This window comes from Aptenodytes patagonicus, chromosome 6 (assembly GCF_965638725.1).
Source record: "Aptenodytes patagonicus chromosome 6, bAptPat1.pri.cur, whole genome shotgun sequence".
In the NCBI taxonomy this organism is placed as follows: domain Eukaryota; kingdom Metazoa; phylum Chordata; class Aves; order Sphenisciformes; family Spheniscidae; genus Aptenodytes; species Aptenodytes patagonicus.
In genome coordinates this window covers 47,827,371-47,853,855 of record NC_134954.1, presented here as the reverse complement: position 1 = coordinate 47,853,855, position 26,485 = coordinate 47,827,371, and the positions used below count along the sequence as shown (strand labels likewise).

Sequence of the window (26,485 nt, the reverse complement as noted above, 5' to 3'; positions counted from 1 at the left end):
GCACCGCCACGGGCCGGCCGGAGAGCCACGGCGCCAGCGCCTCCACTCGCCCGCGGGCCAGGGCCAAGCAGCCGCTCCCCCCGCCGGCTCGCCCCCGTCCCCGCCCCGCCGCCGGGAGGAGGGGCCGTGCGGGGCCGGCAGGGGGCGCCGCGGCGGCGGGGCCGGGCGGCGGCGGGGGCGCGGCCCCATAAAAGGCCCCGCGCACGGCTGGGCCCTGCATCGCCGTGAGAGCCGGACTAGCACCGCCTGCAGGTAAGGGGGCTCGGCGCGGCACAGCACCGCGGTGCGAGGGGCTGCACCCTTTGTCCTTCCCCTGCCGGGTGCGGCGTCACCCGCCCTGCAGAGGGGCCCTGAGGGGGTGGGTTTGTGTTTCAAGCGCTTTTTTCTGGCGGTTGGGGGCGGGAGCTCCGCGGCAGGCTGCCCGCCCGGCATCCCCTCCCGCCGCAGGTATCGCTGAAGACGCCCTGGGTGCTGAGGCGGTGCTTGCACCCCGGACTCGGCCTCCCCGGCCCGGGGCTGGGCTTTCTCCCCTCACAATCCAGGTATCTCTTAACAGTCGGTAGTGTCACTTAATACCGGTTGCGCTTAGGGCCTGTCGCGTATCCCGGGGCAGCCCTCTAGGGCTGGGGGCAGCGCCCCCGGTCACTGCCGTGCTGGCCAGGCCCGGTAGCGCCTTGCTCAGGTGGTGCTAGTGCCTGGATTTCAGCGTCAGTTGTAGCACTAGCTGCAGCCCGCGGCCTGGTCGGCAAATCCTACCTGTGGCAGAAGAGCTAGCCTGCATCGTGTTGTCAGGGGTGGGCTGCGTGTGTGGATGGAGGGCAGTGCAGCCAAGATCTCGGTTAGTGACAGCGATCTGCACTGCTGTCCCTGGGCACATGCCTGATCTGAAGGGATGTTCTGTAAACCTGAATTAAGGAGTTGTTGCAATAGTTAATTATTGACTATAGGCCCTGAGTCCTTCCTGAGGACTAAAGAGTATTTGGAAATTCACAAAGTTTCTTCTAAGCTGCCTTGGCTAAATGCCTGGGTTAAGTGTATTTAAAGAAGGGTTGCTGCAGGAGAAAGATCTTGCTGACTTTTGGCACTTCTGGAGAGTATAAAATCAAAGGGGAAGAGTGACAGAAGGAGTTGAACTCTAGGAAATGTGTGCTTTCTAGAAGAACCTCTTGGTATGTTGACTCTGGTGCACAGAAGAGGAATGCTACTGCGGTATTGCTCCTGTACATAGAGAAACGGGACAACAGTGTTTAAGGAGGGGAAAAGTACTGGGGCCATGATCAGATAAACATGTAGGATGCTGTCAGAGTTGTTTAAGAAGCTGCTGTTTCCACATATCAGTAGAGATGTAGCTCAGTGGAGGTGCGTCTCACATACCTTTGTGTTCCCCCTGTGACGGCAGCACCGTATAGGTCTGAAGCCAGCTTTGCAAAAACCTATTGCTATGACTGACATAGTCTGATTTGTCTTATTTAGGTAGGGACCAAACCACAAAACAAACGGTGGATGGGTGTCTGTGTACATTTTGGCTTAAATGAATCAGATACTTTCTCAGACTGTGTAAGTGCCAAAAGCAAAACTGAAGTCTCCTGAGTAGTCATCCTGTGCCTAGGCCACGGGAGTGTGATACAGTCCTTATTTAGATAGTCACAATTGAAAATTTGGCCCAAAATACTCACATAAATAAACTGAGTTCGGACAGAGTGTGGTCATGTGAAGTTAAAGTTTTCCATAAGGCCTAATAGAAGCGCAGATATTATCTTCCTTTGGGATAGGAGTGCCTCGGACTAGTTAATTTTTCAAGTTTATGTGCTCATAGTAAATAGAGCCTCAGTAACTAACGGCCTCATTTTACTTTTTTTTTTTTTTTAATTTTTGCTCTTCAAAAAGTTTGGAAAACCTTGATGCAGTAGCTAGAACATAGCTTAGAAAGCTTATTCTCTTCCCAGATTAAAAATGTTTAATGGATTGGATTTTGGAAATACAGCACAAGTTAGTTTAATTTAAAAAAAAAAAAAAAAATTGAACCAGAGAGCAGTCTCCGCATGTGCTTGTAACCTGGGGCCCTTGCATGGGAAACTTCACACCTCTGAATAACTTCATCTAGGTGAATAGACTTTGTGTACAGTAAGACCCCTCGTTCTGGATAAAGCCATTCATGGACCTTGGTGTCTGTGAGACTTGCAACCTCAGGCACGAGGGCTTGGTATCTCACTGTAGTATCCTAACAGCTCCATACAAGAACGGGGCTGTCTTGGGAGGAGGAACTTGCCAAGTCATAGCTCTTGCATAATCAGAGCTGAGAATCAAGAAACTGTGGCTGTTAGAAAGCAGGAGACTGTGTTAGAGTAGTGGCTTGTGGGGTTGTTTTTTGTTAAGGAACAAAGTGCAAATAGAAGGGCAGAGTTCAGGTTTATCTTTTGAGGCTTTGTGAACAAATATATTGGGAAACCTCTGTTCCATACAGAAAACAAATCTGTCCAGTATTTATTTTAACAGCAGAAATAAAGCTTGCCAGGAGAAAGTACTCTTGATGTGGCCCTTGTATTTCTGTACCTGTTTCCTTCCTTCCTGGGGAGGGAAGCTAATAAAGAAGCTGACAAAGTATTAATCTTAATAGTGCTAGCAATATGAGCTGTCATTAAAATAATGTCCATTAACCCCTGTTTTTCAGAAAAAGAGGGAGAAACAGGCAACTGGAGTAGAACTCGTGAAATCTAAAAATAAATAGCGCTCATCTATTTCTGTGGAGTTTGGGGGGAAGAGTGTAGTCATGCTTTCAAATTCCTTTGTACAACCATAATTAAAGCTCATGCCCTTAGAAAACACGCCCTTAAATCTCATATATTAACCTTTACTTTTATCCTCGGGTAGATGTCCCTGGGGGCTGGGGCTTTACGAAAAATACCAGTTAGCATGAAACTAGGGATAAACTCCGGTTATTTTCAAGATTTTTAGGAGAGAACCTGTATGTTACATTAGTACCTCTCTTCTAGTTGTGTTGTAAAAATGCAGGATAGGTGTATTGGTGATGTGTATTGGCAGTTTTTAACTTAGGTTGGGTTTTTTATGTCTGTTGCAGCTCAAGATGTCTAAAAAAATCCATGGAGGCTCTGTTGTGGAGATGCAAGGAGATGAAATGACGCGGGTCATCTGGGAACTGATTAAAGAAAAGCTGATTTTTCCTTATGTAGATCTGGATTTGCACAGGTAATGGCTCTTTATGACACACAGCCACTTTGTAGTGCAATTTGCATGTGTCATTAGGTATTGATCGTGTTTCACTTAGCACTGAGAGCCTTATAGCTCTGCCTGCACTAGTGCAGAGAGGCTGACTACCCGTTTTTATACTGGTAAAGTTCCCAGCAGGCTCCCCTGGTTAACTTACCCAAGGGCCAACCTCACTAAGTACTCTGGAAAACATGGGCTCATGGTGAAGGTATTTTGTCAAAGTCTGTTGTCAGCCTCTCTGGGGTTCCTCACAGCAGTAAGCAGTCAATGCTTAATTGTGAGTTAGCTCTTTTCTGTACTGTGCCTCTAAGAAGGTCTCTCACAGACATGGTCTGTGTTTTTATCTCTGCTGTCTTGGCTTTCCAGCACCTGGGCAGTCAGCATGGCTTCCTGCAGCATAAACAATTAGAAACATGGGGTGTTTCAGCCACTCCCTGACTTGAAGTCTAGCATTTGTGGACTCTGAGAAGGTTTATGGCTTCTTGCCATCTCTGTTTGAAGATCTGTCCAGCGGGCAAAAGGGTGGTTGTAGGGCAGAGGTTCTGCTCTGATGTCTGTAAACTTGAGCTCTGCTGCTGGCAGCGTGAGCTAACTGTTTCAATTATTCCCTGAGCCTAGGCTGTCCTCTTAAACTCGGTTCTGGAAAAAACAAATACTAGCAGCTGGTATGGCAAAAGGGACATGCTATCTACAGCATCTGGTCAAGCAGAACAAGTAATCTCTTCCCTTTCTAGCCACTGAGCTGTAATTATTAGAGAAGTATCCAGCTGCATTGCTCCTAGCCATGTGGACAGAGGCCTTCAATGGTATCTGCCATTATTAAACCCACTAGTCTGACCCCTTCCCCTGCTTCTGGAGTCATTTGTATGCCACCTACATTAGGCTTTCTGCTTGCTGGTGTTGAGAACCAAGCAAACAGGAACCCAGCAGCATAATACATGCACACAGTCTGGAGCACATCCCTTTTCAAAGAGGGGTGGGAGGAGGGAAAGCAGACCCCTGGCTGAGGCAGCACAATGGCTAGATTCATGTACAGCTGGCTATGCTTCAGGGCCGTTCCACGCTGGGCACCCGTTGTTCTCCAAAAGCTATTAAAACAGTGAGTGTGGGAAACGTGCTTCCTCTGACTGTTTGAGGGGAATATTGGCAGTTTTGCTGCCAGAGCAGGATTGTGGGTCCATTGTCAAAGCAGTTTTTGATTTGAAGCTTAGTGTAGCTTCATATGCTCAGTATATGAAGGAAGCCAGAACCCTCAGCACAAGAGGTTTGAAATAAAGGCCCATATTCATCTGGGGATTGTGCTGCTCCATACCATTAGAATCCCAGACTGGAAGCTTCCATTGCCAGGAAGCTCAGAAGAGAAGGCAGAGGAGATACGGGCTATGTCCCATGCTGGTAGAGATCCTCAGCCATAAACTGAAGCTGTCCTTTTTCCAGCCTCCTACCAGCAGCGGAAGTATCATTATATGAGCCTATGTTTTCTTCCACTCCAGCAGTTGGAAGAGGGATAACTTCAGTTATGGCAGAGTGCTGGAACTACGCTCACAGGCACATATGGGGTCTGGTTTCTTTCCTGTTGGACACTGCTGGGCAGTTCTGACCATCTTTGTGGATTTGTTACAGCTATGACTTGGGCATTGAGCATCGTGATGCTACAAATGATAAAGTAACTGTGGAAGCTGCTGAAGCCATAAAGAAATACAACGTTGGCATAAAGTGTGCAACCATCACTCCTGATGAGAAAAGAGTGGAGGAGTTCAAGTTGAAGCAGATGTGGAAGTCTCCTAATGGGACAATTAGAAACATCCTAGGTGGCACTGTCTTCAGGGAGGCTATTATCTGCAAGAACATTCCCCGGCTGGTGTCTGGATGGGTGAAACCCATTGTCATTGGCCGTCACGCTTATGGGGATCAAGTGAGTCACTTCAGTGCTTACCCCACTTTTTATCTGAACAGGCTTATTCCTGACTGGTATAGAGCTACAAAGACTTAGACATCCCTGTGCTGCTGCTTTATCCCTTGCACTCCACCTGGGAGTGGGTACTTGCTAGCACTTTATTTGTACAGCACCTGACAAAATGTGTGAGAGCCTGGTTCATGCCTCTCTTCCTTAGACAGTGTAGCTGTAGAAACAGAATTCAGGGGTCTGTGCTTGGATTAGATAGGTCTGTACCTAAACACAGGGTATAACTCCTCTAAGTTATTTTTTTCACCTCTGCAGAACCCTCCTCCCTACATAGCAGTGTCTTTAGAAAGTATCCTTTACACTGCCCACCTTGCTTCTCAGAAGGATTTTTTTGGTGGCAAATGTTGCTCACAGTAAAAGTGGATCTGAGTGAGTGATTTTTAGAAGTGGGTAAAGTTGCCTTCTGTGCGTGGGTGTGTTTTTGTTTGGTTTTTTTAAACTGATTTGCTTCTTAAACTTACTTGCACAGTACTCCTGCAGAGTTTGTGTTCATACTGGGCACATCAGGCTGTGGAATTGAAGTAGGGAAACATTGTTTATCAGAGCTCTCCTGGCAGAGGTAGTACAAGGCCACGGAAAGCCCTGGCACGGCACTTAGTGTAGTGGCCTTTGGGCAGCCCAGAGGACAAGAATCAACCATATTGTTCTCCATGGGTAATGATAGGCTGTAAAGCAGCCAAACATGACAAAAGAGAAGTTTTCTAGAAGAGCCAAGTGCTTAAATAGATGGGTAAACCCACAAACTGAGGGCAAGTAATAAGATTAGCTGGGATAGGAAGGTAAAATAATAAACTTCCAAGAGGAAAATAACTGCAGAGCCCTGACACTAGAAAAGAATGGGGTTCAACACCCTTAACAGTACTGAATAACTGAGAAGGTCAAAATAATAATAGGAAACAATGGATTAAGGGGGAGGATTGAAACCCTGCCAAAGTATGAGATTAAAGTGAAAGGAATAATATAAGAACATGTAAAGGACATATAAGCAAGACAATTCTGTAACTTCAGAACAGGTCAGGGAACCGATTTGCTCAATAGGAGGGAAACTACATGAAAAACGGTAACAAATTTCAAGGAAATATCAACCTTAAATAGTACTGTTTAAGACAGCTGGGAAGATGAGACACCATTTAAAAACTTGAAGTACATGTTGGCTCTTCTTTTGAGTCTGTGTATCTCAGAGGAGCAAAATTTGTACCCAAAGAACTCATACTACAGATTGGCCTTCCAAATGTCATATGATGGATAGAAATAATGGCTTTTGTTAAGGTGCTGTACGATTCCCCCTTATTCATGAGATCAGTAGTTGTGATATGAATGGCTTTTTTTGAGGCAGGGAGAGGAGCCTTTCTAGTCACAGACCACACAACACTCTGGATACTTTGCACTTTAAAACTTCAGTGCATCTGCAAAAATACATACTCTGCTGATTGATGGGGCCCAAGAATCTGTAAGCTTTCTCCCTTAAAGAGGAAGATCTCTTCTGAAACAGGCAGACTCTTGACTACTTGTCTTTCTAATATCTATTAAAATAATCCGATGACCACATGGCTGAGTAAACAGAGCCTGTTCAATGGGGTTTTTTTGTACAACTGTTTATGCTTTTCTGCACCCTGCCCTCCCAAATGCAGGTTGTCTTTTATGGTTCTGTCCTCCTGGTACATAAAATCATCATGGCAATTTTTTTATTAACAGTACAGAGCAACTGATTTTGTGGTACCTGGGCCTGGAAAAGTAGAGATGACCTACACTCCAGAAGATGGAGGCAAACCAGTCACATATCTGGTCCACAACTTTGAAAGTAGGTATTATCTCTAAGTTGCGATTAAAACTGTTTTTTTTTGTTTGTTTAATTCAACCTTGAAGTATCAGTCAGATCTGTTTGATGGTAAAATATGACTTTGAGGTAGAGTTGGGGAGAAGGTCTGGGCCTTCTTCATTTATCTGGGAAGTACTGAAAGTTACTTGAAATCTTCCTGGGATTGAAGAGGCATATCAACCACACAATCGTACTAGACTGGCCACCTGTCATGCTCCTTGTATGATGACTCTGGTAGCGGCATGTATGTTTTTTTGCTCTGATCAGAGGGCAACTTGCTATTTAAATAGGGCTTGACCTAAAGGGAGGTATATTTGAGAACAATTCGGGTATAATTCTTTCTGGTTTTAGCTTGTCTTACTGGGCTCTATATACCTTTGCAGTTTGTATCCTTCTTCATTAAGCAGTCTTTTTTTCAATAGAAATGAGAACTGATGCTTACTCTGCAAGGTGGAAAGGAGATTTGACAAGGATGCTCCTGACTTTGTAGGCTCTAACTGTTTTAACAGATGCAGTCCTAAAGGTATTGGTGTCCCTCCTAGCAATATTGCTGTGCTGGTTATAGACAGACATTGCTAGGCTCAGGAGGAGGAGTCCTGACATTGCTGGGCTTAGTTGTGTGAAAATGATTACAGACGCATTGCTAGAACCCAGGGTGTTTCTGTAGGGGCAGGATTCAGGAGAAGATCACAAAAGTCATCTCTCTTGCCTATCAGTGATCAAAGGCTTCAGGATTTGAAGCCTTATGGTGACCTATGTATGCGAGTGTGCAATGTTTTGTTTCTAGCTATGAAGACCTAATACAGCCATGTAAACCACAGAATCCTAGTTTGTATGCAGTTGGCTTGGCAAACAGGTACCAAGACTGCCATATGACCATCTTTTGTAATACTTGATTTCTCTGGCATTCTTGCTCACAGGAGCCTAAGTCTTTACTATCTCTTGTTGCACAGCCTTTCATCTGGAGTTCACCTGCTTCACTGCCAGTCCTAATCTGTTTTCATTTGATAGGTGCCTGATGAGCCTGTATTGGAGACATCTGGCAGTTCTAGCTGCCAGTCTGATTCACTGCTTTGTTTTGCATCAGCAAGCAGGAAGCAAGGAAGTGCAAAGATGGCAGATTACTGCTGTTGCTCTGGGAGAACTCCCCTCCCCACAGATAACTGTTGTGCCAGCATATCTCCACAATGCATAAGGGAAGCTTGTCTGTCCTGTTGCTATACTAATATGTTCAACCTTGACACTGAATTAAGAGATTTTAGTAGGCAGTAGGATTGTATGATTGCAACAAGGGTTGTTGGGTTTTTTTACTTATATGGAAATAAGTATTTGAATAAAACTTAATAGCTGTCACCCAGCAACTATGAAATCATGGCTTCAGAGGACACAGTCTCTGTAGCTGATCAGACCCTGTTTTGTCCTTGACTTACTAAGGGAGGCAGGGGGACAATGTGTATTTTTGCTGGTAACAATAGGAATTTCATTCCCTGCCAACATCAACTTTAAATGACCTTGCTATCTTGGCAAGCAGATAAACCTTCTCTGGCTTCCCCTCTTCATTCTGCATGCATGTCCATAGAGTAACAACCATCTGGAGCTAGGGACAAATGGGTATTAGGAAAGGGTATTTTCAAAAATAAAAAAAAATCTGGGATGTTTCCAAAGCAAAGATCACTGATAAAGGCACTGTATAACAAACTAAAGAGGTGGTGGTAGTGAGGTGCTTAAAGTTAAGAACATGGTATCTACTTTTCACTAGAAACACAAAGAGCTGTGCTCTGAAGATGACAAAGCTTTTTCATGAAGCCCTAGACCCTACTTTCACCCACAATCAGCCTCTCCCATGATCTGAATGCTGCTTTCCCCCAGGTGAGCTGGGCTGTAAGTTTAAGTCACTTCTGTTCAGGCTGCTAACACATCTGCATTACACAATCTAAGTCATGTGAGTGTTCATAGTTCCTCAGAGCCTTTTCAGGACTTTCCCTTACACCCAGATGACTGGCATGTTCTTCCCACAACTTGCTGGAAGTGAGCCTGAGCAGGTGAAACAAAGCTGCAGGGTAGGCCAAACGTGCTGAAAAGATGCAGGAATGCATGTGGGGACTTGTTTACCTGGGCTAGGCAAAGCAGCCTCTGACTGCTGGAGTTAGTTCTGCAGTGCAGTCAAAGTCTGAAGGTACAAGGCGCTTAAGATGGGAACAAACCCATTTCTAGCTTTGACTGAGACCCCTGCTCCAAACTGCTGGCCTGTTGCTTTGATAGAAAAATACTCTATCAAAATACATATTCATTGTATTGTATATGTATACATACATATACATTGATTTAATGTCAATACATTTTCTATAGAAAAATACAGGTATTATTTACCTGGCTAGTAGGAGTTCAAGCATGCTCATTCCTGTACAGTTTTGCTGCTTAGGCTGGATTAGGAAGAACTTCTTAGGGGTATTAGATCACAGAATTGAGATGTACCTAGCTATAAAACAAAACCACCTTCCTATCCATGTGTCACAAGACTGCTGGAGCTTTTTGCTGATAGTGCAAAGTGAATCTTCCCCTGAAAGAATCAGCCTTAAATTGAGAACTATATCAAGACACCTGGGGATAACACCAACCTGCCTGACAGTATGCTGTGGGGAGACTTGTCACATCCTTAACCAAAAGTAAATCTAGTTGATTCCTATCTGTTCTTCCTCCACTAACAGGCTGTGGTGGTGTAGCCATGGGAATGTACAATCTTGACCAGTCTATCAAGGATTTTGCCCACAGTTCCTTCCAAATGGCACTGTCTAAAGGCTGGCCCCTCTACATGAGCACCAAGAACACTATCCTGAAGAGATATGATGGCCGCTTTAAAGACATCTTCCAAGAGATCTATGACAGGTAACTAGGATAGTTGTGTACTTCCTGCTGCAGTGCATAAGTCTGCAGCAGGAACATCCTCCCCAGCCTTGTGAGCTGCTACAGTTAATTCAGCATTTTCAGACACTCAGCAGCACTTTTGGGGGGGCTGTGCACCTTCCCTATCACAGTCTCCCTTGTCCTGCAGGACATGGTACTCAATGTTTAAAGCTCTACTAAATGTGGCAGTGGCGTTCATCTCTCCTAACAGAGTGTCACAGATTCTCTATGGGCTCCTCTGTGATTCTGAAGCGGACTCGCAGCAGCCTAGCAAAGCAAGAGAGGAAAAAATGAGTAAAGGGGATGCGAATTTCTTTTAAGGGTTTTCTTTAACTCTTATCTCTATGTACCTCACTACGCACAATTACTTGCACAAATTGTGCAATCCCTGTCTTTATCTATATGTCAAGGTGTTCTGTTTTTTGTTTTCCAGAGAATACAAGTCCCGGTTTGAAGCCAAAAAGATCTGGTATGAGCATAGGCTCATTGATGACATGGTTGCTCAGGCCCTGAAATCTGAAGGAGGCTTTGTCTGGGCCTGCAAGAACTATGATGGGGATGTGCAGTCTGACTCTGTTGCACAAGGTATGAGATGTTTCCTGTATTACACTGAAGTAGGCTCAGTAGCAGTCTCTTGTGACCTTATGTCATATCTTATGTAATGGCCCAGGAGGTGGTGTTGGGTCTCAGAACTTACATTCCAAACCTGTGGCCAGTCATGGAGATATCAGGCAGGTGAAGAATTTCTGATTTCACTTTTACAAGAAAATCCATTGAACGCAAACTGTGTAGTTGCACTTCTTTACCAGATGGCAGTTCCTACCAACATAATAACTGGTAGGCTTTCCATTCTAATGGAAAGTATCCAGGCAGCTGGGATTCTGTCACTGACAGCTTGAGTTAAGCTGGCTGGTTGTGAGCATACTGGCAGGTGCTCTACAGATGAGTAAGAAAACCTTCAGGACACAAAGCTACCTGTCAGGTGTAAAGAGAGAGATTGATATGTTTAACTTTACAGACTTGTAGTGCTTGATCAAAATCCTACATAACCAAGCTGTCTGGTGCCAAAACAAATCTGGATGCAGAAACCCACAGGGCAAGATGTGCAGCTTTATGTAATATGCTCTTTCTAAAGTACTGCCAGTAAACCGCCTCCCACAGAACGAGGATGTGTGTTGGACTGCTGAACAAAGCAGCTTTCAAAGACACAGATCTTTGAAACCTACAGTGTTAGAAGTTATGTGAATGTCCAGTTTTGCCAGCTCATGGTTCCTTTCACTAGAGCAGATGCTCTTGATATGAAGTAGGTTTGTTTCCTATAGCCCTGTGGGGACAATAGCGATTGGCAGCCCTACACTGCTTATTTAGGATTCTTTGTTCTCATCCCGCACCTTTTCGGTAAAAATCTGTCCAGCAAGTTAGGTGAGAATACTAATTTTCTTGAAATGGTGCAGAATGTCTGCATATCTATATCTCATGGTTCAGCAGCACTTTTTGTTCAGACGAGCTGTTATTTTGACGTGTCAAGACTAGCCAGTTAGTTGCAGCAGCACTGTTGTTCAGGAATACTCACATCAAGGCTGGGAGGATGTAGGGGGCTTGTAGGATGGGGGGATTAAGGGGAATTTAAGGGGACTGTCCAAAGGAGACACTGAACTCTTTAAACGGTGTATTCTGTAGGCTATGGCTCTCTGGGGATGATGACCAGTGTGCTGATCTGCCCTGACGGCAAGACTGTTGAAGCAGAAGCTGCTCATGGCACAGTTACTCGTCACTACCGCATGCACCAGAAAGGCCAGGAAACCTCCACTAACCCCATTGGTGAGCTGCTTTTTACTGCCATTCAGTTATCTCTACACATGAAAGAACAGGTTTGGAGTAAGAGCATCTGCATCCTTTCTGCAGAGAATTTCACCACTGAGTGGTGAAACTGGTAGTTCATAATGCATTTTTCTTCCATGGAGACAGCTACAGCCTGGAGCAAAACCAGGCTGGAATGGAGTGAGTGTGAGCAATAAGCTAGACCTAACCTAGCCTTTGAGACATGCTCCCACTCTTCAGCAAACAGCAGGTTTATAGCCACAACGGCCTTAAAGTTTAGGTTGATTGTGTTTTATTTGACTCCCCTTCCTGATGCTCCAAAAGACCCAGCTGCCCTCCAAACCATGTACATACTTAAAGTGTAAGTGCACCTAGAATGGGGCATGAGGGAAAGAATCCTCTACAATTGCACATGGACCAGAGTGTAATGTAATGCCAGGAAGACAACCGTGCTCTTCTATCATAAGGACAACTTTCTGTGTAACCACAGAGTCCTACCACTGGTCATTCTTTCCGACTTGGGCAGGAACAAAATAAGATGAAATGGCACACACAAATGCTGGAGGCAGTGAGTAGTTTCTGGGGTTTGCTTTTCTTTAGAGCTGCACAAAATGCAAAGGATGCCTAGATGAAGATAAGCGTTCTCTTTTCTATACCAGATTTTCTTTTTTCTGTCTGTTTTCAGTTTTATTAATACTAAAAAATAATTACTGTTCCACATGACAGTTTAGAACAATGTCCAGGGAGTTCTAGAAGGAGAGAGTAATCTAGTGTTCTCTCTCAGCCTCCATCTTTGCATGGACAAGAGGACTAGCTCACAGAGCTAAGCTGGACAACAACACTAGCCTCAAGAACTTTGCAGTTGCCCTGGAAGAAGTCTGCATTGAGACCATTGAATCTGGCTTCATGACAAAGGATCTTGCTGCCTGTATCAAAGGCCTACCTAAGTAAGTATACGAAGTAATCAGCCGTGCTTGGAGGAGGCAGTTTTACTTGGTGTTTCTGAACAGCATTTGCTGCAAAGTTAGTTTAGTATAGTGAAGCATTGCTGGAATCTGGTCACAGAACAGGGCTCATCTGTACCCAGTGCTGTACAAGTAGAACATGAGACCCTCCCTGCCCCAAGTAGCTTAGCCTAGGTTGCTCTGTCCCTGCTATTGTACCAAACACATGAGGAAAAAAGCAAAGAAGGAACTGCAAAGACTTCTCTTATGACAGGCTGGCTACACTGGCCAGATCCTGCCCTGCCTGTTTATTAGGATGGAGACCTAGTTCACTGCAAAATACCACCTGGCTACCTCTTCTCTGGAGCCTTTTGGGGAAAAAACATCAGCCTGATGAGTAGGAGAATAATACTCTTGGTTTTAAAGGCAAGACTTGCAGTTCTTTGAACAGTCTTCCCCTGCTTTGAGTGTTTGAGTGGCTTTACAACTAATGTCTGTCTTGTTTTGTTTCCCCCCCTCAGCGTCACACGCTCTGACTACCTGAACACCTTTGAGTTCATGGACAAGCTTGCTGAAAACTTGAAGGGGAAGCTGGCCTCTCTGCCCAAACTTTAAGGCACAGGTTCTAGTCAAGCTCCACTAACAAAACATCTCCCACTTACACCAGAGCGTAAGTGGCACTGTATCACACTCTGTTGTGTAACATTTCAAATACTAGACAAAAACGAACATGTACACTTTTTTAAATGTTTAAAAGACCATGTTTTCTTAAACCCCTTGAGCTGCTGGGCTAGGCCTTACTTTTGCTAAGCAGCTGAATGTGATAGTATTTAAGCTCAATGTGGGTCTGGATTCCTAATGTCATTCACACCAGACCAGAGGTTTCTCTCCATGACTTTATGATCTGTGTTTCTTTTCTCTCTTCCTCTCAGACTGAAAGCCAGTCTGTGTCACAGCTCTGGTCAAACCAGTGGTGACTTACTGTCCAACAGACCATAGAAATCAGAACCGTCCTCATCTCCAGTACTGTCCACTGAGTATAAGTGAGCTCACAGGGCTATGCCAGCTCTACTGCAGCCCCTCTCTTACTTAATTTTATCTTTTAGTGCCAGCCACAACATAGTATCCTGATACTAAGGGGTTTGGTCACACTGCTATAGTCAGGACTGTGGCATTTGAGAAGAAGCACTTAGTAAATGCTGGAAACAAGCCCTATAGGCTAAAAGCCTAATGAAGCCATGCTGCAGTGTCCAAATGCAGGCCATGCATTTAATTATACTCCTTCTGACTGGATGTGAAGCATAGGAACTGTTACCTCTTCCCCCACACCGCAATTCATAAAGGTGCAAAACTTTTCTCCAGTTGTCTGGGCTATTACTTACCCTTCCTGTTGTGATACAGCGAGTTAGATTATGACTGAAAAACTATTCCATCCATGGTTTTGTGTTTGGGGTTTTTTTAAAGAATATTTTAGTTCAGACAAATAAAAAGCCAACTAACATTCTTTGTGTCTCTCCTTCCTTTGCATCATTAGCAGATATGGGGAAATTCTGCCTCAGAGAGAGACTCCAGTATCTTTCAGCACAGTCCAGTACGTGCTGGGACAGTCTGTTGGAATGTGATATAAACACAAAATAATCTCTCCCTTCTTAGAGTAGAGTTTTAATTTGTTCTGGCCCATGGCAAGATGTGATCTGTAGCATGGTGGTAAGCAGCAGGTAGTGCACAAGAATTTAAAGGTACCACTTCCACTGAAATTTTATTTTCAGACTAATACAATCTCAAACTGATGTATCACCACTCAACAAAGATCACGAACTGGTTATACATGAGCCAAACTCTCACCCTGCAGCTGACTAGCTACAAGTTAGAAATGTTAGACTAGATCAGCTAGTATTAACATTTGTTTTGGGATGAGCATGTGTTTGAAATGCAGCTCTACAACTGCTAGCAGCTGTCACTGTGCCTTCAATATGAATGAACACAGTAGTCTGCTATTCTGTTATTAACACAAGCACATAAGAAGTGCAGCTGGAAAGAGTCCCATTGCTGGCCCATAGAAGCAATAAAAACAATCATCAGGAACATCTGGAGATCTATGTTCCTGCCTGGCTTCTGACATCACTAGTTCAAATTACTGTGCCACAGCCAGGCAGGTCATAGTACAACAGCACCTCTAACAAATTCCCTGTTATTTACTAGCTCCTACCCGGCTTCTGGAGTTACAGAGTACCAGAGAAAGCTTAGTACCTTTCAGGAAACTGAACAAATAAATAAAGGAGCATTTTTAAATCTTACACTTCTTGTTTGTTTTAATGACTTAACAGTATAGCTTAAGTGTAAGCAATGTAGTAGCATTTACCTGAATGCAGATGACACTTTTCACTCTGTGCTAACAAAGTTTCCATCTTCTGGAGGACTCTGCAGAGTACAGCAAGACCCAATCTATCCTCATGAACTGATGGATGTTGCTGAAGTGCTGAGGAGAGAAAGGAACACTTATCTCTCTGTTGGGAGAAGCAGTAAGTGTGGTCACAAGAACAGAGTGTCCCTGTCCCTGCTCTGCCATAGAGAAAGAGGAAACATTTTTCCTGCTTCCAAGGAGGCACATTCCCTTCCCCTTTACTACTAATACAATCACTTCTTTCCCCCACCGCTCCCTCAAACATTTAATATCAATAACCTTCAAAGTTAGACACCAGTAGACCCAAAGATGCAAGTGCTGGAGGCCAGTGGGCACTCAGTCTGTAGTGGAAAAGAGCACAGGATTTCCTGAAACACGATTGTCTGCTTCACAGTGTACCAGCTGTTTCACAGGGCTCTTGGGCAGGGCCCTTGTAGCTCCCACCACCAGTAATAGCCCCTTGCACCAACACTCCCATCAGCAGACCCCAGCAAAAGTTGTCTTCGATTAAAGTATAGCCTAGCTTACCTTTAGTGCTGACACTGATGTAGTTAGATGTGTGCGTCTGTGTCCTAGGTATTGCATGCTCAGGACTGGCGGAAGGCTCAGTTTTCAACTCCATAGTTATGCAAATCCCCACTGACAGCAAATACAGTGAGAGGGGATATATCAGTTATCTGACATGGCTCCCCTCCAGAACAGCAAAGAGCTCTGACTTCTAGGGCTGTCCAAGGCTTCAGTAGTCAATCCTAAATGTTACTTCCCAGTGGACTGCTCTACCTGCACAGAAGCCACCTTTTACAGGAGGTAACACCAGGCAGTATGTCAGCATGCCTCTTCTGCTTGCTGTCAAAGCCTGGGCTGCTGCAATCCTTTCATACCCTTTCAGCAGCCCTTGTGGGTATCTGCAATGCCAGAGGATCAGCCCTCCAAGGTGTACTCTCCCCAGGCTTGTGTAGGGCCAGGAAAGAACTGGCAGAGCCAGCTAGCTGGCTGTGGTGCCACAAGCACTTGTGCACAAAGACTTTGCAGACAAGCACCCCAGTATTTAAAGGTGGAGGAGGGGAGGACAGGGAATAAATGTCACAAAGCTTTTATACTGTCCACATAGAATACTTTATTTATACTTTAAAATAAAAAATAAGCTATGCAAAACATTAGAGATACTCTGGCAGACGCACAAGCCCCTAGGAGCTTGGAGGCTGCCTGTTCAACCACTATTTTATTTCTGACTCCATGTCTCTTCCCATTGTTATTAGCTTGCCTGCCTTGGCACTGGAACATTCTTCAGGAAGCCATTCTTTTTCCTCTTTGATCTTCTTGGTCATTTCCTCGGCTTTGGCAGTTTTCTTCTTTTTGGTTTTGTGGGGAGGGGAGTGGAAGAACTCCATGTTTGTAAATGGGTCGCCCCGCCTCAGTTTCCTGCGGAACCAAAAGGGTTAGATTGAACCATCAAGGTATTTCTTGAATATGTGTATGATTTCAGTCTCTAAAAAGTTTCTGATTTTATTGAAATGCTTCCACTATAAGATGACTGAGTGGTACAGTTTGTTCCTTGTCCAGTACAGGAACAGCTGTACCAGTACAGAGTACCTTCTGACCCAGTATAACCAACTCCTCACAGAAAGTTTAAACTGTGACACTTTTCAGGGAAAAAACCATAGTATTACCCAGTAGCACAACAAAGTCGTCATTTTAGGAGTTAAATGGTTCTGTACAGTAGCCATTGGATGTACTGAATCTACAGTTTCTTAGGGAAAAGATGCAGCTACTTGTTTAGGTACTCGTATCTGCAAATATAGATACAGCCTGCTCACAGGGGAGAACCCTCCTCAAAACCTAGCATTTCTTTCACCAAAACCTGATTAAAATGGAAGTATTACTCAGGTGTTGCGTAAAACTTTAGATATCGCAGAATGGCAGCAAGTGAAATCAGGGCTTTCGCTTAGCTGTCTTTATTTAGCCTGTATTTTATCCTCACGCTAATCCCTCATTAGCACTGGAGTACCAGAGATGCAGTCTGCTAAGAGATGTGCTCGTTTCAGTGAGGGAAATAACATCTTTGGTAGCTTGTTACCAGAAGCCTGCACGTGCAATTTGTGTAATGCAGAATTTTGTCTTAACCACACTGTGGTAGAAGAGGAGGGTCACAGAAACATGAAGCGTAAAAGGAACTTAAAGACAAACAAAGTGACAGAGGGTCCAGCCCTGGAGAGTGAGCACATGAGAGCAGAGCAGGGGTTGCAGCATGGGAACAGTCATGGGAAGGAATAGTTTAAAGCCCAACCTGTTGAGTTTTGGCTCTGCATAGCAGGCTGGCTCCCGTCTCTGCCTGAATGAGCGCCTCGACACTTCTTCCGAGCTGGAGGAAGACAGAGTCCTGGCATTGGTCAAGTCCTGTAGTGGCCTGATCTCTGCAAAGGGAAACATTCACACATGGAGTTGATCAAAGTGTTTCCAAATCATTTCCAGATATCCTAAGAAATACAGCTGCCAAACAGAGAAGGGCTGTGTTGCCAGGTTTCTCTGAACGCTGCACAACGCTGAATCCAATCATGTTCCCTCTAAACTCAGGAGACCATTTTTGTCCAAAAATCCCAGACCTGCTCCTCAAAAGTCAGCTCATGAATCAAATAGGTTCCCCACTGGAAAAATACAGGTCACTAATACGGCTAGTATCATTGGGCCCTGGTGTAGTAGAAAAATGATACAAAAATAATAGTTGATAGTTCTAATGCCCAGGAGCTTACAGCCTGGAGGAGAAAGCAAGCTTATGGCACCCAAACAACCTACGAGACTTCCAGGAAGACACAGGACCCCACCAGTGTTTACTGCAGCTTTCAAAGTGAAGTCAGCTGGGAAGGGGAGGGCAGGAAAACAAACTTCCTCCCTCTCTACAAAGTACAGCCCACTCTAGCTATAACAGGCCTGTTTGTCAACAGCTACAGGAAAGAAAAGCCCCCACAAAACAACTCCCTTTACAGAGTATCCAATAACAGCAAGCTCCCAAAAATGCTCAGCTTAACTCTTGTATTACCAGCCAAGGGATACACCCTCCAAATCCTTTTAAAAAACAAACCAAAAAAAAAAAAACACAACCAAGAGAATTTAGGTAGCTCCTGATGAATTTCCATTGAAAATACCACCTAGAGTATCAAGTCTGAATCCTCGGAGCACTAACCATTCTGGACCAAAAACCTGCTATCTTCTTCATATTGTGCCCCAATAACGCTGACCCTAGTAGGCAGGGTCAGCATCAAATTATACTTTTCAACTGCTTGAGTAATTGATTTGCTAAACTGACAGGCATGCCCTGTAGATAATGAGTGCTAAAATGGGACTCGCAGCACATGCTCCTAGTCTTTTCCCAATATCCACATATGAACAAGTGACCAGAAATTCTTACAGGAATGCTGATAAAATAGAAGCAAATGCAGCCACAGAAGTGACTGGCCAGCACAAGGGGAAGCATAAATGGTGTACTGGACACTGATCCTTAACTCTGAAAAAAGAGAGGAGGGGAAGAAAGATAGAAGCACTTGCTGCATGGATTTTTAGCACACATCTCCAAACACAGGTCCCCTCCCCAGCCTACCACTTACCAGGTTCCTGTGAAGATGAGGTCTGAGAACTTGACTCAACTTGGTTTCTTTCCCCAGGTATTTCCTCTGCAGTCTTTTCTTTAAATATCATGGAGCTTTCTGGCCAAACAGAGGATTTCTCTGGCATTCTGTTGCCCTCAGTACTTAAGCTCTTGGAAACTGGCACATCTGTAAACCTGGAGCTGACAGGCGAAGCTGCAGAACAGGTCACAGAGGAGGATTCAAGACTGTGTGAAACATCCATAAGATTATTTGTAAGCGGTATCTCAGCCATCTGCTCCTCCAGGAAGGCATCGGGCTCAGACAGCAGATCTGTAATGCAGGAAAACTTCCCCATCAGGACAGTTTGCTTGGATGCAATTTCTGCTGAACTTCCAATGAGCGCCTTGGCACCATCACTTTGTCTGGCCAGGGAATCAGTCTCTGAAGGTCTAGAGGTGTTCCTCTTCCTCTGAGGCTTCGGTTTGGGATAGGCCTCTTTTTCTGAGGCATTCATGTTGTTGTCAACTTTAGCTTGCCCCTTTTCCTGAAGGCCCCCTGTCTGTCTTTTATTGCTCTGAGCAGCCACCATCCTCTGAACTCTGGGGATTTTGCTAGCTTTGCTTCCAGGAATAGTCCTGGGAGGTACAATTTCACCCCCTTCAAAATCTGTCGGGACACAACCCAAGTTTCCTGCAAGATCCAAAGGACGGACAACATAAGTTTTCCTGCTACATTTAAGATTACCTAGTGACTCCTCTGTGCTCTCCTTAGCTACTCCTTGAACATCTATACATGGCCCAAAAACATCAACTTCATTTCTCTGATCACTACAACTGCTTTTCTTGATAGTCTTCTTCCTGCTTGTCTGGCTTCCTTTAGACTGTTCCTCAGCTTTGGCCTCTGGTATTTTCACACTTTTTGGCAGATTCTCCTCCTCAGAGTCATCTCTTTGCCTAATTACTCTAGTTTTTCTGTTGGTTTTCTGTCTGATGCTCTTTGTGCTCACACTTGAGCCCTTTTGCAAAGCACAGGCACTTGAGTTCTCTTTCCTCAAGAAAAGTGAATTTTGTAGACTGGAATCATCTGAGGGAACTTCATGACTTGAGAAGGTACGAACTGGGCTTTTTGACAAGCTCTCCATACTTTGGATCTCAAATACAGCTTCCTTCTTAACCTGTTGCAGTAAGTCACCACTTCCAAGACTGTGCAGCTGTGCTGGAGTCACCACGTATGTTCTTCTGAGATCTTGGACTTCATCAGGAGAGCGGGAATGTTGCTCCACACCACAGCCTCTGTTCTTCCTGTCAAAAGCCCCCACGCAAGCCTTCTGCCTCATCTCAGAAACTTCAGACTCACTAGAGCATGTTGCAACTTTTGGCTGAAGAAGCTTCTTTGCATTTTGAGCACTCTCCTCACCTTGAGGTAGATCAGGACTACTTTCTGCACTGTTTTTAATTGCATTTGTTTTCTTTTTTCCTGTGCTTGTTTTTTTAACAGTTGTTTTCTCACCAGTTTTACAATTATCTCTGCTTTTAACCTTTACAGGAACAAACTCAGGGACTTGGCTATAGCTGGGGTCTGTTTCAACACCACATCCAGTTCCTTTAGCCTGTGGCTGATCACAGAAAGTCTCTTTACCCAAAGATTTTCTATCAGGAATAACACTGGCTTGAGTAGGTGAAGCCAGAGAGCTGGGAGATTTCAGCTGTGGCTGTGTGTCGCTCTTACTGGAGCTGCTGCTGTCCTTTGTGATACTCCACCGAGCTGCCTGAGTGGAACTGACACATGGAAAGATATCCACACCAGAAGATGGAGTGCTTGTTGCAAACAGGGTGGAACGCTTTCTCCTCTGAGTAACATGCCCTTGTGACAGACGATCGAAGAAATGTTTTGCCATCTGATCGCCCTCATACGAAAGAGGATGACTTTCACAGGCAAGCACTGGCAAATTGTTGGGATTTTGTTGGGTGGTGCACAAGGCCTCTGTTGGAAAGACAAAATTCATTGCTAAGACTGAGAAATGCAGCAGGCAAATGCCAGCTTTCCCCATACCACTAAAAGCCATGCCCCACACACTGCCACAAATCCAGAGCATAGAAAAAGCATGATTTTGTCTCTACAGGAACTCGCCAAACTTACTGTGTAACAGAATTGCTCAGCTGGCTCCCCTCAGAACAGAAAGGCAGCCCAAAGCAAGATCCCTTAACCAGCCCTAATATTTAGGAATGCTCACGATCTTTATGAGAGTTATTATTTATATGGCAATTCCACAAGGAACAGAAGATGTGCATCCAGTCAGATACTGCACCTTCAGACACTTCTGAAAATCTTACATAAGCTCAGTGCCTGTTACTCAGAAAGCCTGATGAGTGATCTTGAGCTATTGCAAACATGCCAAATATCCCCACCAAGACATCCCATTCTGGGATATATGTAATTCTAGCGATATCAGTGTCACTGAAGCATGCAGTTCCTAACAGTAATTAGGAGCTGCTGGAGTGATGGTTAGGAGCTAACAGGAGGTATGGCACTGCAGTCATTCATTGCTGAACACAGACATACAAAGTCATACCAGAAGAACAGCAGAAGATGCAAATTTACCTCCAAAGATGCAAGAGTCAAGAAAAGCCTCTTGCGCTTCCATTGCTTCAGTTGGCTTCTTCCCATTCTCTTCCTGGTGGGACTGAGGCTTCTCAGCAGGCTGTGGTGGCAAAGTGTCTTTGGAGGCAACAGGCACAATTTCCGAGGGCTCATTAGAAGCAGGTCTCTGAAGATCTAGTGAGGATGTCTGTACTGCTGTGGAGCTGCCACCTTGCTGTCCTGCATCACACAGCTTGGAAATGGGCACCCTCATTGGCATCCCTGCAGCCCTGGTGAGAAGGAATAACAAGCAATAGAGCATGTTCCATACCTCTGACAGGCCCCAGAATCCAGCAGAATAGCTACAGCTTTCATCTCCATCAAGAGCTGCTGAAATACATTTCTGAAGGCTTCAGGTGCTGAAGAACACACACTGCCCAGCCAGGACAGATTTCCCATTTTTGTGCAAGCACAACTCACAAGGAAAGTCCACACTGCTGTGGACACAGGAGCAGGATAAAAATACACTGAAGCAACAAGAAAGTAAGGCCTTTCAGCACACAGGTTGTGACCACAAGTTCACCTCGCTGTGGAGCACCAACGCGGCTCCATGGAGGTATGTGTGTGGGCAGCTTCAAGGGCTCCCTTGTGTTCAAAGGGAAGACTAGACAGAGGAGAAACAGAACTTCAAATATATTTTAAGAGATCCTGCTCTGCTCTGACCTTCTTTCCAAAACCCAAGTTTGCATCATACAAGCAGATGACTATTAAGCATTTATATATAACAAACATCAAAGCAGCCAGCTATGGCATTCACTCACTCAAGGAAGTCTTGCAGTGCTTAACAGCTACAAAGGAAAAACTACCTAAAAGCAATGCACGTTCAAACAGAGGAGGGAGAAGGACCAGTCTATGCATAGACTTGGCATTAGGACAAATAAGAAAAGGAGTAGCAGCAGAAAGACACAGAGTAAAGGAAAACATAAAGCAGTGGTAGTTTAGAGAAGACATCTCATGTAAAACTGACAACTGGGCTCGCACGTAAAACACAAGAGGAAGTTTAGCATATAGAAATTCAGGGCAAGCTTGGTGGTATCTGACATTTTAAGGCCCACCTCACAAGCTGACCATCTGCAATATCATCAGCCCAGCTATCTTCAGTCATGCTGCTCTTCTGGCCATTGGACAAGGATGCAGAACTTGTATGGAACTGCAAAGAGAGAAATAGAAGGGTGGTTTAAAGCTCTTGCTTTAAATCCCCTGTGCACCCTCCTGCACAGAAACAGCAGAAGCTCAGTTTCACCCTGGAAAGTATGCCAAATACTGCCGGTAACCCTCTCCCATTTAAAATTCCACAAGTTGTGGAATAAATTGCAGCAGAGTCAGATTCTGTCTCCACAGGCTTAAGGATGAAGTTAAACTAGTTCAGATAATCTGAGACTATGAAGCAGGAATATTTTCCCACCCACCTATGAGATAGGACATATGGAAAGTGTCCTATTCCCTATCCCAAGTTGCCATGGCAATACTTAAAAAACAAAATTGAAAAGAAGTCACAACCTGTCATAGCAGAAGAGCCTACTGGCCACTACAGCCAATGACCCAGAGGAAGGCAGTTTAAAACTGTAGCCTTTCCTGCAGAAGTTGTTACCCTGGAAATCATTAACACCAAGCTAAAAACGAGGATGCAGCCAGCACAATTCAAGCAAGCGAAGAAAAACAGTTGAAGCATCAAACACTGAAGTGAGCAGGCAATGCAAAGCAAAAGAGAGAGACAAACACAGCCCCCTTCCCAGAGCAGTGTGCTCTTGTTTCCCATGATTTACCTCAGACAGCCGGGCCATCTTAACTGCAGCAATAAGGTTTTCAAGTTCTTTCAAGGTGTTATTCTATGTTGAGGTAATAAAGAGAGAAACCATAAAGACATTAAATCAAAACATCTATTCCAACAAGGATGCTGGTAGCCAGAGCAAGGCATGTTCTGGGGAGAACAGAGCTTGGAAGAAAGAGTAAGTAAACAAATGGTGACATTTTTCATATGCAGAGAGCATGGACAATCAGTGACAGCTCACTCCTACCAAGGTTGAGATGCTAGTGCTGCACACCTTGCCCACCGCCCCTCTCCATGCCAGCCACAATATTAGTGCCATACCAGGAAGGAGAGCTTGTGCCGCAGCACAGCATTCTGGAAGTGGCACTGCTCCACTTCCTTCTGTAAGATGGTCTTCTCCTGGGTGAGCCGCTGTGCATTGGCTTTCTCCGCATTGAGGGCCAGGGCCAGTGCTTTATTGTTGTGCTTAAGGGAGACTTTAATAGTGGAGGAGTTGTCTGTAAGTGATAGAGAAGCATCGCACAGAATCAGTATCCAAGGTCTCATCCATGCCTCTTCCCTTATCATACTTCTTCCCAGAATAGCCTCCCGTAGGCTCAGATCTCTACAACTCAATAGCCCCCACACAAAGTCAGCACTATAATTCCTTCCAGCAATAGAAGTCTCCAGAGAACAGCAGGAAAAACTTTCCATAATATCCTGCAACACTTTAGACAGACACCCTCTCTATCCCAGCTGACTGGGTCGTGCTCAGTCAGCAAGCTACTGCTTCAGTTATTAATGAATGATGGCATGGTTCAGGTGCTGAGTTTAGAAAGACATGCTTCTGACTTTAAACAAGTCACCTATGGCTCTGAGTCCTCACCTCCATCCAAAAAAAGGGAGAAAACCCTACTTTCCTCTGTAGTAGCCCTTCAGCAGATTTAGATCCATGTTTCCCAATTTCAAAGGTAACAGAAGTATCTAACTTTTTCAAAGCAGTCCAAATTATCTCATGCACTATCATTGCATCATTTCCCCCATAAAAACAAATCACAGTTGGGCTAGCTTCTGCATGGGATTGCATATACACTAAAATAATTTCCACATCTCTTATTTTTGCTGTTTGGATCCTGAGGACTCGGTTACCCGGACACAGCTGTCTAATGCCATCCGAAAGGCTGCCAAGCAGCCTGTGATGCCCCCAGCTGCTGCTCCAAAGGTTCTGCATTAAACCTGCCAGTCACAGATACCTCAGACACCTTTGGGCACCTCAAGTGGCACTTGACACTCATTGGCAGGGTACTGAATTCACTAGAAACCCACAGGCAGAGAAGCAGCTGTTAGATATAAGCTCTGGGTAAGAGACTGCCCCCACCACCACAACAGCCATGGCCAAGGGCACAGTTAGAAGCTGATATAGCTGCCAGCCTCTGCACACGCTGTAAGGCAAAATACACTCACTAATGATTTTCGTTTTGATTTTTGATGCAAGCGAGGCATTCAACTTCGCAGTCCTCAAGGCACCGTTTTTCTTCTCCCGCATCCGCTCCCTTACACCACTCAGGCTGAAGAAGGATGTTTCAGAAGCCTCCCGAGATGCCATAGCTAGAGAGAGCGACACCGAGCAGGGTTAGCGCCTGTAGTTTTCCTTTCAGCAAGTACTTACCGGCCAAGACCTACACTCTCCCGGAGAAGCGTACCTGCGGCCTCACCCCCGGTGCCGCGCAGGGAGGAATGAGGCCGCAGGGTCGGCCGCAGACACACCGCACCGCGCCACACCTCGCTCGTCCCGAGCTGCTCCCGGGCACGACGGCCGCCATGGGCCGTTACAGCCACTCCGTGGCCTCCCTTGGGCCAGCGGGCCCCTCAGCGCTCACGGGGAGCACCCCCGCCTCACCTGCGTGCGGGGCGGCAGCCTCGGGAGCGGCGAGCCCCGCAGGACGGTGGGCAGCTGCCCCTCGCCGCAGCCAGAGAGGGAAGGAAGCCGGGAGAAGCAGCCCTACCCGCCGGGAGGCTTTTGAATGCAATCGGGACGGCGGGCAGCCCGCCCCTCGCCCCGCCCCGCGGAATGGCGGCGAGGGGAGCGGCCGTTTCCCTCTGCCCGCTGCTCCGCCGGGGGAAGCAGGGGCAAGACCAGGAGCGCACAAACCTTCCATCCCCGCTGCCGGTTGCGGCGGAGCGGGGACGTTACTTCGCCCGTCCCTCAGGGCGCGGGGGGCCTGCGCGTGCGGAGAGCCCGCGGCAGCCGCGCTCTCGTGTCAGGCCGCGCCGCCATGTCGGGCTGGGCCGGGCCGCCGCCGCTGAGGGGGAGCTCTCCGCCCTCACGGGGAAAGAGGACCCCTTCTCGGCTGCCGCGGCCCTGCCGCCCTTCTGGATGGAAACACCTAACTTTGAGGCCGTGCTCGTGAGGCGCCAGCGCGGGCCCTCGGCGCTGCTGCCGCCAGCTTGCCCCGGGCAGGCAGAGCTGAAACGCCTCAGAAAAGCCCGAGGGTTGTTCTGAAGGACAAGTCTCACCCACAACTTAGGGTTTGTTCGTCTGCAGAATTCAGCACCTGGCTTGCAAGCTTTCACCTGCAAGAAGGTGAAGTTTTACAGTCTATTAAAAGGAATTTTTTTTCTTAAGTAATTTACATTTCAGTCCAAGTTAATGCATTGCTTTCCAGACACCTTTGAATTTGTCCACAAGAAGTTGACATTGCACGTGCAGATGTGATGATGTTAAATATTTTAAGGAAATGACATGTAAGGAAAAAGCAGCCAAATAGTCTGCAGAACAGCAATTTACAGTGGAGGTGCTGAGGGAATTTGCAATACAAACAAGGCTGGCAAAAATGCTTCTACCTGCTACCACAGGCATGTGAATGGTAGCCCTTTGCAAGAGTCCTAAATCCTACTCCTATTACTATTTTATGTGGTACTTGTTAATATATTAGCTGATGAGCATTAAATCATGAATTATTAAATAAATTTATTTCTTCCAACTTAATTAAGTAGTAGATTGACAAAACACCCTCCATATCAGCCCCGAAAATCAGCCCTGCAGCAGATAACAATGCTGCAGACATGCAGACCTGCCTGTGGCTTTATTTCTTGCTCTGGGGAACCTGTGACTGGCATTAAATGTGCTATGGTGTGGGGGCAAGACTTAAGGATCCTTCTCTAATACGTGCATGACAAATTCCACAGTTCAAGGGGCCTAAACTTGCTCTTACTAAGTTTACTAAGTTACTTTACTAAGTTTATTAAGCACACTGATTAGCAAATCGAATTAACAGTGGACAGCTTAAAACCAGAAACCCTTTCCTATGCAGCCCTATTTAAACAGTGGAAATCTTTGCCAGGTGATACTGCAGATGTCAGTTACTCAGGTTTCAAAAAGAAATTGGACAAGGTTGTGGAAATAAAAAACAAGCAAGGGCTAT

At 45.6% G+C, this 26,485-nt stretch overlaps 2 protein-coding genes across 3 annotated transcripts; one reads left to right on the top strand and one right to left on the bottom strand.

Moving 5' to 3' along the window:
• The first annotated feature begins 173 nt into the window (after nucleotides 1-173).
• Nucleotides 174-14,186, top strand: IDH1 (isocitrate dehydrogenase (NADP(+)) 1). The gene is made up of 9 exons (XM_076342465.1): nucleotides 174-252; nucleotides 3,080-3,207; nucleotides 4,852-5,143; nucleotides 6,890-6,995; nucleotides 9,722-9,899; nucleotides 10,351-10,502; nucleotides 11,598-11,738; nucleotides 12,523-12,685; nucleotides 13,204-14,186. Exons 2-9 carry the CDS (start codon nucleotides 3,086-3,088, stop codon nucleotides 13,295-13,297), a joined length of 1,248 nt encoding a protein of 415 aa, XP_076198580.1. The 5' UTR covers nucleotides 174-252; nucleotides 3,080-3,085; the 3' UTR covers nucleotides 13,298-14,186.
• A 1,992-nt stretch (nucleotides 14,187-16,178) lies between these two features.
• On the bottom strand, nucleotides 16,179-25,316 carry LOC143162303 (uncharacterized). Of its 2 annotated transcripts, XM_076342463.1 has the most exons (9): nucleotides 25,213-25,316; nucleotides 24,525-24,668; nucleotides 23,403-23,578; nucleotides 23,077-23,139; nucleotides 22,366-22,460; nucleotides 21,272-21,540; nucleotides 18,689-20,653; nucleotides 17,374-17,500; nucleotides 16,179-16,508 (listed from the first exon to the last, which is right to left on the bottom strand). In XM_076342463.1, the coding sequence occupies exons 1-9, from the start codon at nucleotides 25,217-25,219 to the stop codon at nucleotides 16,304-16,306; spliced, it is 3,051 nt and encodes a 1,016-aa protein (XP_076198578.1). In that variant the 5' UTR covers nucleotides 25,220-25,316; the 3' UTR covers nucleotides 16,179-16,303. The 2 variants fall into 2 exon arrangements, with proteins under 2 accessions (XP_076198578.1, XP_076198579.1); XM_076342464.1 differs by lacking the exons at nucleotides 23,403-23,578; nucleotides 25,213-25,316 and having other exon boundaries at nucleotides 24,525-24,643.
• Between the last annotated feature and the right edge of the window lie 1,169 nt (nucleotides 25,317-26,485).

Coding starts and splice junctions, on each gene's coding strand:
- IDH1 (XM_076342465.1), top strand. CDS start 3,086: ATGTCTAAAAAAATCCATGGAGGCTCTGTTGTGGAGATGCAAGGAGAT. Junction 3,208..4,851: donor GTAGATCTGGATTTGCACAG/GTAATGGCTCTT, acceptor GATTTGTTACAG/CTATGACTTGGGCATTGAGC. Junction 5,144..6,889: donor GTCACGCTTATGGGGATCAA/GTGAGTCACTTC, acceptor TTTTATTAACAG/TACAGAGCAACTGATTTTGT.
- LOC143162303 (XM_076342463.1), bottom strand. Junction 21,541..22,365: donor GCAGATGGTCAGCTTGTGAG/GTGGGCCTTAAA, acceptor CCTTCTCACCAG/GGCTGCAGGGATGCCAATGA. Junction 16,509..17,373: donor GCAGAGCCAAAACTCAACAG/GTTGGGCTTTAA, acceptor TTGGTTCCGCAG/GAAACTGAGGCGGGGCGACC.